The sequence below is a fragment of the Nannospalax galili genome, unplaced genomic scaffold, assembly GCF_000622305.1.
Source record: "Nannospalax galili isolate Female #2095 unplaced genomic scaffold, S.galili_v1.0 scaffold413, whole genome shotgun sequence".
Taxonomy (NCBI): Eukaryota; Metazoa; Chordata; class Mammalia; order Rodentia; family Spalacidae; genus Nannospalax; species Nannospalax galili.
Window position 1 is genome coordinate 2,125,787 of NW_008333889.1, and position 11,198 is coordinate 2,136,984.

Consider the following 11,198-nt stretch of genomic DNA (forward strand, 5'->3'; position numbering starts at 1 on the left):
TAAACATCTTTCATGCCAAATCTTTTCCATGCTATGTATAGAATTCCACTGGATGATTATAGGCTAATAGTGTAGTCAATATACTCTTATGGCAATAATGGTGGCTGCTAATTCTTTTCATTTATTACTAATTTATTTATTCTTTATAATTTGCTGATATATCCTTCTATGAATAGTGCTGAACTTTTTCAGAAGTTATGTTACTGTTTATTAGCATATTTAAATTTTTAACTGAATGTTCATACATATTATTAATTATTTTCTTGAGTATTTAGCCATGGAATTTCTAGCCTGTAAGAATATCTTTCGTCTAACTAAACAATTTAGTTTTTGGAATTAAAGATTGAGCCTAAGGCCTCTCCATGCTAGGCACGAGTTCTACCATTGAATGCTGAAGTCCCAGCCCAAGAATAACTTTTAAAGCTTTCTTTCTGTGCTATTAAACAGTCCCTTAATATATGCCCTAATTTAAACATTCACAGTCATTATCAGAATACTCATTTTCCTTCATTTGTCTCCTTAAAAAGAAAAATTCAATTTTGGGGGGATAGCGTTTCCTTGCTTAATTTTGGGGTTTGATTGCTAATGAAGTTTAATATCTTAAATGTACTTTTTTTTTTTTAGCCAGGGAATACTAATCTTTAAGTGGAATATGTGGGGCTATATGCTTTACCTTTTTTATTTTTGTTCACTTCCAGTGACTCTTGTGGGTTCTCAGTGGTCTCATTTCCTGTTGAAGAATTCCTGCAAATACAATACCAAACAAGTCTAGATCAATGAAGTGAGCACACTATCTTTTCTCCTAGGTGGGCAGTTATTTTGATAAAGACAAAGAAACAGATTTTGAATTTCATTCCTGAAAGCTGGCAATCTAGCCTCCAGTGAGGTGGGTGGAAATCTCATCATCTCTAATCAGTACATGCATAGTTGAAGAAAGTCAAGAAAAACAATCACTCTCTAGTCCAAAGCTAAGCAACCTCAGATAGCCTAGGTCCAACAGAGGTGATTCAAGAATACACATTCTTACTTGGATTTCTGCCTAGCATTCCATAGCCTTGAGGCAAAGAGCCTTGAAAGGGCTGAGATACAGCCTAAGAACGTACACAAAGCTGGAGGAATCACAGCTGTAGGAAATGACTTATGTTGCCAAGGCATCTGTCCTTAAACTCTGATGAACAGTAGATAATTGCAAAAGTTTGCTTATATCTTGGTGTGTTCACTTCATTTTCTCTGAACTTTTAAATTCTTAAAAATTGGAACCAAAATAATCCAAACTGCAATCAAAAAATTTCTGGTCTATATAATAAGAGAACATACGACATTGTCATCTCTGGCCCTTGACATGACTCTTCTGTGTTGTTATGGCCCTTTGTTGTCACCACATAAAAATGGAAATAATAGTATTTGCTTCACACAGGCACGCTATGAGCATCAAATAAAATGCTAGTGCTGAAGAATATTTTACATGAAGTTACTGTGTCAAATATTGTGCTGAGTATGATGGCAGCACAGAGGTAGGTGAGGCACCTTCAGACCTTTAAAGTACAGTGATCAGACAGGAAATTCAGGAAAACCTAGAAATTAAACATATTTTACTAATTGCTAAGCAGCACTTCTATCATTGCCAGGGTAAGATGCTATGATTGATAGTTTTATTTCTAAAAATTCATTTTCTTTGGTATATACAACAAATTGAGGATAAAATACAGATTCCTTTCCAAGGAATGGAATAACAGATAAAGCAAGAGATATGAGGGTTTTGACAGTGGTCTTTATTTCTGTTTTTGTTTTTGAGATGCTGGGCATCCAACCCAGGGTCTTCTGCACAGTGGCAAGCACTCCACCAATGAGGGATGTTTAGTTAAAGCCCAAACTGAAAAACAAAATTCTCAGAATTCCCATGAAGGAAAGAAAGCCTATAGGAGAGTCCCTCAAAAGATATCAACCTGAAATTCACATAAACTGAATTGTGGAAGCATGACAGCCTTAATGATGTGAGAGAATTTGTACAGTAAATTTGTACATAGCAGCATTGTACAGTGACTTCTTGGATATTTTTATGAATCAATTATTTATTTTGAATCCATGTAGATTTTCTTGGAAAGTATTTTCACAAAGCAAAGCACACAAGCAATTTTATTTTCAGGAAAGTGAAAAGTAACAGATAGTGCCTAGACATCTTTAAGGTTCCCATGCCATGGAGATTCACACTCACTCCACTGGGGCCTCTGGATTAGGGCCTCTGAGCCCAGGCATAATTATCACCTACTATTGTTGCTGTTCTAACATTTTGTTTCCTTACCCTGTTGCTACAAGCAAATGGTCCTTATTTAAAAGGAAAGATGAAATCACTAGATCCCAAGTGTAGTGGAGGTATACAAAATTGATTTATTGTATAGAAAGACTTTGGAAGTGGCCATTGTAAAGATTGAAGATAAACTGTGATAACCATCCTATCTTCAAGATACATTTGGATACAAGTGCTGGACTATGGGGGAGAAGATCAAGACCCCAGTTCAAACTCTACCACCGGTGTTTTGTGTGTGTGTGTGTGTGTGTGTGTGTGTGTGTATGTGTGTGTGTGTGTGTGTGTGTGTGTGTATGTGTGTGTGTGTGTGTGTGTGTGTGTGTATGTGTGTGTGTGTGTGTGTGTGTGTGTGTTTTCAGACAGGGTCTCCCTGTAGCGCCAGCTGGCCTGGAACTCACTATATAGACCAGGCTAGCCTCAGTCTCACAGAGATCTGTCTCTACCTTCTGAATGCTGGGATTAAGGTGTGCATCACTAAGTCTGGCTTATTAGCTGGTGTCTTAACCCCCAAAATCATAATTTCCTCATCTAGAAAATTTGTATAAGAGGAATGGAACCCTCTTTGCAATAAGGAATCACTGATAATGAGGTGTACGTACTCACTGGTAAACAGAAGGCAATTTAAACTGAGAACTTAAAAAAAATTCTAGGAAAAATATGCTACTTGACTTTTGATAAATATCTAAATTTCTTGTATCTATTTTAATACAAGGAAGTCTTAGGAACGTAAGTGTTACCCTTGCCATAGAAGCTAAAGTAGCCTTTGACATTGAAACATGGAAAGGAATATAATACTGGTATTATCACCTACCTGGGCTATAGCATGAGATACACAGAAACTCTTTTACGTAATCCTCCCGGAACAATGCATGGTAGGCACTCTAATCCATATTTCACAGGTGAAGAAACTAAAGTGTGATGGTTTGAATGAGAATGTCTCCTGTGGGCTCACGTATTTGAACACTTGTCAGTTGGTGGCACTGTTTGGGGCAGGACATTGACTTTCTAGGAGGTGCAGCCTTGCTGGAGGAAGTAGGTCACGGGGCGGGGGGCATAAGCCTCATCCCTACTTCCAGTTTCTCTCTCTCTCTCTCTCTCTCTCTCTCTCTCTCTCTCTCTCTCTCTCTCTCTTTCTCCTTCCTGTGCATACTTGGAGATGTGAGGGCTCAGCTTTCTGTTCCAGCTGCCTCTGCCACCATGCCTCCCTTACCTTGATGGACTCCTATCTCACTGGAAACATAAGTCAAATAAACTCTTCCTTCTATAAGTTGCCTTGATCATGGTGTTTTACCACAGCAAAAGAATAGTAACTAAGTGTAAGACACTAAGTTTTAAGTCTTAGAGAATTCAGATTTTTACCTGCCATAATTAATAAGCATTAAAGTTGGGATTAATTTTTGATGCAAGTCTTCATGATTCCAAAGAGTCTTTTCTAGTTACACTTAACCATGACCACTGTTACTACACTTCTAATTGTAAGAGAACCCAGTCTTCTAATTTTAATCATTAAACTGTTTAACTTGTAATATCTGTAGAGCAAGGGAAAACCTTGCTGGATAACAAATGTTGTAAAGCTTGCAAATCTCTAGGGAATTCATTTCAAAGTTAAAAACAATACTAAATAGGCCCCTTGGGAAATTACGTCTGTTCCTTGCCTACCTATAATGATGAATGAGACAGTCTTGGACTATTTGAGTGAATGTAAAATATAAAAATTGGCTTTAAGCTATATTATTTAAAACTTAATTTTAAGCACACAAAAACTGTTGGGCTTACAACTTCTAGGTACTGAGGGAATAAGGTCAAGTTCATAAAGTTTTAGCAATTAAAGTAAGTTCTAATACTAGGAGATAGTCTAAGAAGTCTTCTGATTAGTTTTAATTACAAAAGAGTTGCTTATAGAACCATAGTCACTATCTCTTGAGGCAGAAGGAAATGAAAAATAAATCAGCAGAGATGAAGCCATTCCTAACACAGACTGTAAGAGACAAATGAGTGCGGTATGTCCCTTAGTCTTTCATCTCCCTGGGAGGCCTAAATCTAATTCTGTTTTCCTGGCAGTAGAAAAGTCAAATACTCCCTTAATTCCATCCATATTAAGGAGCAGACAGAATGTTAGGTGAGTCCCTTTTGCCAGCTACTGGAGGCCTTGACATCTCACCTGCCAACCCCTCTTATGGCTACTTCTCATTAGAATGGAAGTGGAGCTGGGAAACTACCTTCTAAAAACAAAACTAAAAGACAGATTATAGACATGTAAAATTAGATTTGTTTTTTCCCAGAATAAAGACATACTTCTAGGACCCCCTGCCCCAAATAAATATTCCCACTGTATCAGGCTCCAGGCTAACAAATGGTTCAAAAGACAAATCCCACCCCATTCTTCCTGTGTCACGGTTCCTGTCTGATGCAAGAGTATGGATCACAGGATGAAATGAGATTGAATTTTTTTATTTTAAATCTTACTTTATAGTGGAATCCCATCATTGTCAGAAAAACTGTTGAATATATTTTTCGTTATAGTGTTTTAAGACCACTAGAATCATTACAGTTTCAATGCTTTAAAGTCATTTATTTTCTAGACCATGAATTTGGGGTATAGTTCTTGTTGCTTGCTTTAATGTAGGCAAAGCCTTTTGAAATCAATCCTTAGATATTAGACTCAAGATTTTTTTGGATTGCACAATTCCAATTTGCGGCTATCTTACCATTCCAATGGATGTAGCTGTGCCTTTTTATTCAAGAGCCAAAATTGTTCAAATATATTTAAAAGAGACGAGTATTGGGATAGGACTGAGCCAGGAGTTGCCATATCATAAAATTCATGCATCAGAGACTGAATCCCAGGAGTAAGGGATGGGAAGAGCTGAAAAGAAATGTTCAAAACAATGTATCAACAGAAGAAAAGTAACAGCTGAAGTTTTGAAAAGTAAATTGAAATATAGTATTATGAAGGGTCTTTATAGTTAATCAAATATTTTTTCAAGCAGCTATTTATTTAAAAATCTGTTAGTCAGAGGCTGGGATGACAGCTCAGTTGGTAAATACTGCTTGCCTGCAAGTAGGAGGACTTGAGTTCAATCCCCCAGAACCCACATAAAAAGCTGGGCATGGTGACATGCATTCATACAGAATCCCAGCACTGGGGAGGCAGAGATAGACAGATCCCCAGGCCTCACTGACTAGTTGGACCAGCCTACTTGCTGAGTTCCAGGCCAATGAAAGGTCCTGTTTCAATAAATAATGTGGTGGCACCTGAGGAACAAAGGTTGAGGTTTTCTTCTGGTCTCCACACACATATGTGGAGGAGGGCACTTGCATGTGCATTCCCATGCACATACATACATATACACAATCTGTTGGTCAGAATCATAATTTTCCATACAGTTGTCAAGGCAGATGCAGCATTAATTTTATTGGCAATCATATTTCCAAATGGAATGACTTTTCTCTTCTTTTCATTGGGTACAAATAGATCTCTCCTTTCTGCTATCAATACCTGAAAACTGCTAAATAACAGAGGGAGTCAGGCAGCAAGAAAAGAGAAGAGAGTTCTTTTGGGCTACAAGTGAATTATGTCAGGGTGAGAGCTGCTGAGCTCACCCAGAAAGAAGAAGTTGGTTATCTTGTTTCTACCCTTGAGAGTCAGGAAATGGAGGCAAAACAATTCTTTAGTTCCTCTTATACCAAGAGATGTTCTCTGTATTCACAGTATATTAAATGATGAATTCCTACAGGTGACTCTCTGATTATCTTCCTATAACATTGAACTAAACTTTCATTTACTCCATACAAATTAACACAATAAATATATCAATAGAATTATCTTAGAGGAATAATCTTTCAGTCCTCTAAAGTAGAAGGCTAAATTGCATAATCAAATGTCAAACACTCAATGATTAACTTAGTAAACTGGTCACAACTCATATAAGTAGCTTATATATTTGTAGTTTTTTTAAAAAAATAAGATTTTTTTTGTCTTTTTGAGACAGGGTCTCTCTGATTGAACCAAACTAATAAAAACTATTAGTAATAATTTTAATTAATCTTTAAATACTATTTAAACATATTTTACAGTCTCTATTAGTATCAGAAATGAAAGAAAAGAGACACTTAGCATGGACATTCATATTTAAACAATTAGACTTTGATTTTGACCAACAAATTGATAGAACAACAACAAAAACTTCAAGAAGAGAAAAAAATGCCTAAAGACTGAAGCCAGTAAAAGCTGATATGTGTTCACATTCATTTCTTTTGATGCTATATTGTTAGAACCAATTAAGATTTAGCTCACTTTCTGAAGTCTTATTATGTTAAATTATACTTAATTTTACTCAAAATAAAAGGGTAATAACAAAGAATAATAAATAGTGGTTGCATGTATATGCCCCAAAGCTAAAAGCAAAACTTCTTTAAAAACTGCCAACATTTTCCCTACAGAACTTCCACATCCTAGAGCCACACTGTATCCTTGACCTTTGGTAAGTCACATGCTATCAGCAAACTCAGAGCAAAGTGTATAGATTGTGCTCATCTGACTATCTAAAAGAAAGACAGACACTTACAAAGATTTTTATTTTGTAAGGAAATAGAAGGAAAAAGCAGGCAGTTTATGACCGATACTATTAATACTATAATCTCAGTCATCAAGTGGAAACAAATGTCACTTTTGTTTTACCATTTGGAATTGTCCCAGACTCCCAAGTTCCTTTATGAAAGTCATAACTGAGTGAACTTCCTCTAAAGACAGGCATTGATTTAATTCTTCTTGATAGTTTCCATCCTATATTAGAGAGGAAAAAGTCTTAAGCAGTTGTGAAAAAGTCAAATCATCTCTATCCCAGTTGCCTCCCACATAATAAACCAATCAAATTTTGAACTCTATGAACAACTAAGCTAATTAATGTTATATAGTTCATAGTAACTTTAAGTTGTTACAATGATGATTGAATACAAGAAACATTTCAGAACTGTCAACACAGACTGGATGAAAGAGGCCAAGGGTGCCTTAGTAGTGAAGTTGGGGAGGGTGGAAACAGAATGTGTGTGAAAGTGTTAGGGAAGGCAAAATATTGCTCTGGCCTTCAAAGCACTAGAGGCGAGAGCATCAGATAAGCATCTACACATGAACCCCCCCTTTGTGGGATGGCTCCATGCCACTGAGAGCTTCATAGACTTGCAGGCTGACGTCTCCATTTTATTTTCCCATATCCTTTTGTTTCCTAGCACCTCTCTGAGATCAACAGTGATGCTCTATGAAAAGATATTTGTGAGAGATATACCAACCATATCTTTGTGAGGCCTTTTACATTCTGTTCTTCCAAATTCTTCAAACATGAGTTTCAAAATAGAAAAATATGTAGGAGATAATACTATGGTAATCTATACAGATTTATTGTATCAAGAATTTTGCTAACCTAAAAATGTCACTTTATTTATTAATTAAAAAATTAATGCCTCTCTGAAGTACTAATAGTGAGAATCTAGTCAAATATTAAGAGATATGTATGTTTAAGAAAATTAATGTTATAATTCAATTCCCGTGAGCACTCTGGTATTGTAGATTGCCTTCAAAGAGTTCTAATGGCTATTCTAAAATGTATAAACATGTATTATTCATAATACCCACAAACATTCCTGAGGAATTATGAACTGCTTTACTTCATTTTTATCACACTTACTCACTTGCACACTAAGTCAATATAAAATGATGTTGATCCTTAGATCAGAAAAAAATTTATAGATGCAATATGACATTAACCAATTACCAATTAATCTCAAATAAATTATCAAATTTCTAAATTTTTCAATAAAAATAATGACTGAAAAACTACTTGTCAGTATACAAGTATGCACTTACCTCAAATACACCTGATCGATCAAGTCTCTGCAGTATCTCAGAAAATATAGACAGTGAAGATGCATTAGAGAAGAGAAAATCAAACGTATCCTTTAAAAGGAATTCTTCTGTATTTTGGTCCTCCAAATCCAAATGATCATTATCTTGAAATTTTAAATGTTCGTGTACCTTGGAAAGAAAAGAAGTTGAGGAAATGTTTTTCATTGACCTTAAGTACGGTGGAATGAATTGTAAGGCATGATTGATTTCCTGTTGTATTGTAGACCAGAACTGACACCTAGTGGTCTTTTGGAGGTCAACAGTTTCCTAAATGTTTCTTTTCAAAAGGTGCTGTTCTTTCCTGTATAGGAGCATGAACTATTATACGGTCATGTGAATTTATCTGGAAATTCTTCACAACCTCACAAACCTTTGTTCATAGCTCTTTTCCTGGAATGTACATTTAGAAAAACATAATACCAAATATTAGATATGTGTACACAAAATCGCCATTAAAAACGTCACAAAGATTGAAAATGTTATAGATAAATATTAAAGCTATTTGACCAATTTTTTGTAAGTGGATTCTCTACATTATAGTTTAAAAAATACTAGTGACATTGAGTTTTGGTCATCTATGTTTGATTTTGTTCCTCTTCCTTCATCTCACTCTATTTCCCAATAGACAGCATTTTATAAACTAACTGAATCATTTTCTTAAATTCTTTTGCCACTGAAGGCTATTTTATAAAAATAATGTGCCAGGGGAAAGGGTCCGAAAGATTTTCAATTCAAGAGAAAAAGAAAACAAGTATACAAAAATATTCATTTATATATACTTATACTAGAAAAAAAACTATTTCAAAAATTCCCAGGGATTTTTACGTTTTTGTCTTTCTAGCTTCTTTGTACTGCTAGGCATGACGCATGTGATCTCACACATGCTTGGCAAGAATATTACACTTAAGCAACTTCTCCATGGCTTTGTAAATCAAAATATAGACCAATTAAAAATGATGTACCTGTATATGAAGACTAACAGACAGAACCATTTTTTCATAACACTGTATGAGTACCCTAGGTTGCCTTCTGTTTTCTATTATCCACATGTCTTATTTTTCTCCATTAAAACATACTTTAGTTAATGTAATATTTGTTTTATAAATGTAGTGGAACCTTAAAAAAATCATGTTTGTCCTAGAGTGATACACAAGGGGGACTATAATTCATAGATTCCCCACTTGCTAATTTCCTGAGCTATGGGCTTATAAACCTGTAGTGACTTTAATGCAAGTTGTCTTTAAGTAGTTACTGTGAATGAAAATACCCCCCCCCACACACACTTTGTTCTGCACACCTACCTGGAGAATTACAGGTTGCCCCAGATCTCCATAACCAATATCAAAAGTTAAAAGCTGAAAACAAAGTCTGCATCTGGAACAAAACCACAAAGTAACATGAAATATATGCTCTTTGCCACACTTACTCTATTATTTGATATCACATTGTCAATAATTATATAGCTAAATTTCAGTATCTATACTAATTTAAAAAGTCAGTGATGTGGATAGTAGAAAATTACATGAAGTGGATTATTGAATTTGGAATGCATTTCCTTTATTAAGTGAAATGCAAATATGTGTCTGTTATTCATAACACATTAAAATAGCCAAGGACATTAGCCCATGAAAACCTTACTATAGAGAAGAAAGCTCTCCAGCTCCCCCACACTCAATACTAGTTCATATATAAAGTATAAAAATGACCATAACACATTGAGTACCTCTCCCTTTTTGGCAAACTAGATTTAACATTTCCTTAGGACAAAGGCAATAAGTTACATTCAAAGAAGCTGAAATATGAGAGCAGAGGTTATTGAATTTTGTTAACTAATTTTTGTTTTGTTCTCTATATTTTGAAATTGTTAGGATATTTAAGAACAAAATTTATTATGGATAGGTAAAATTATATCTAGCCAACACTTGGCAAATGTGACTGAAGTAGCAGAACTTGAAAGGATACTGCAATTTCAAAGTTAGTTTTAGGAGTCAAACACAGAGGTACAAGCCTATAAATCCAGCACTTAAGAGGTAAAGGCAGGAGGATCATGAGTTCAAGGCCAGCCTGAGCTACAATGTAAGACTGCTGCAAATAATAATAATAAATAATTTTAAATTGTGCTTTATTTCTTGTCACCACTATTGGATATTAACAGATGACTTTCAATGTGCTCTGAGTTTTAGGATCTATAAATTAGGCTATTGTGTTGAGAAGATCATATTTTTTTCTTTTTTTTTTTTCCTTTGTTTGTTTTGAGACAGGGTCTTCCTGTAGCCCCAGCTGGCCTGGAACTTGCTATGTAGGTCAGGCTGGGCTTAAACTCACAGAGATTTGCCTGCATCTGCTTCACAAGTGCTGGGATTAAAGGCATGTGCCACCATGCCCAGCTAAGAGAAGTTCATATTCTATACTGGCATACAAAAGTCCTCTTTCCTTGTGATAATTAAGGCTGTTCTCCTTAGTACTTTGAGAAGGCCCCATCCCCTCACCTATGGAAGGTCTTTGGTCCTGGAGTAGATGTTTTACTGAACACCTCAGTGGCCAGCAGGAGCTTGCTGATTGCCTCTTTCATGCTATCAAATGCCTGCAGAGGTGAACTGGCCCTCAGGAATGTCTCAAAAAATGTCTGCAGCTAGGGACAAACAAAAGATTCACATGTCAAAACAAGTTGCTGTCTGCCTATTATTTCCAAGGTGATTAACAAGAATTCCATTAGGTTATGGATCCCTGTCAACCTAAGAAATACTTTATATAGGAAATTTTGAAAATCTAAGATTTAAATATTTTATAATTTAAATTGCAAGGTTTAAATGTCTTATAATTTAACTTAGAGTTCTTTTTCCATTTCAGTTTCCTCATGGTATCTAGTCATGTGAAGGAAATTGCAACTTACATAGTGAGACTTGGACTCCCTGGCTTGACTTATGACTCTACTAATAAGGGAACTGGAAGTCACTTGTTTCTTTGAATCTGTTTCCTTTTTTTTTT

General features: G+C 35.5%; 1 protein-coding gene across 3 annotated transcripts in view; it reads right to left on the reverse strand.

Annotated features, from left to right (window-relative positions):
- Cped1 (cadherin like and PC-esterase domain containing 1) overlaps positions 1-11,198 on the reverse strand; it is a 344,939-nt gene that overhangs the window by 170,424 nt on the left and 163,317 nt on the right. For all 3 annotated transcript variants that reach the window (XM_017797109.2, XM_017797108.2, XM_029561504.1), the window contains exons 7-12: positions 10,700-10,842; positions 9,512-9,584; positions 8,172-8,339; positions 6,990-7,094; positions 5,017-5,174; positions 674-744 (exon numbers count right to left, since the gene is read on the reverse strand). In XM_017797109.2, coding sequence (XP_017652598.1) covers positions 674-744; positions 5,017-5,174; positions 6,990-7,094; positions 8,172-8,339; positions 9,512-9,584; positions 10,700-10,842 — 718 coding nt within the window. The remainder of the gene's footprint in view (positions 1-673; positions 745-5,016; positions 5,175-6,989; positions 7,095-8,171; positions 8,340-9,511; positions 9,585-10,699; positions 10,843-11,198) is intronic.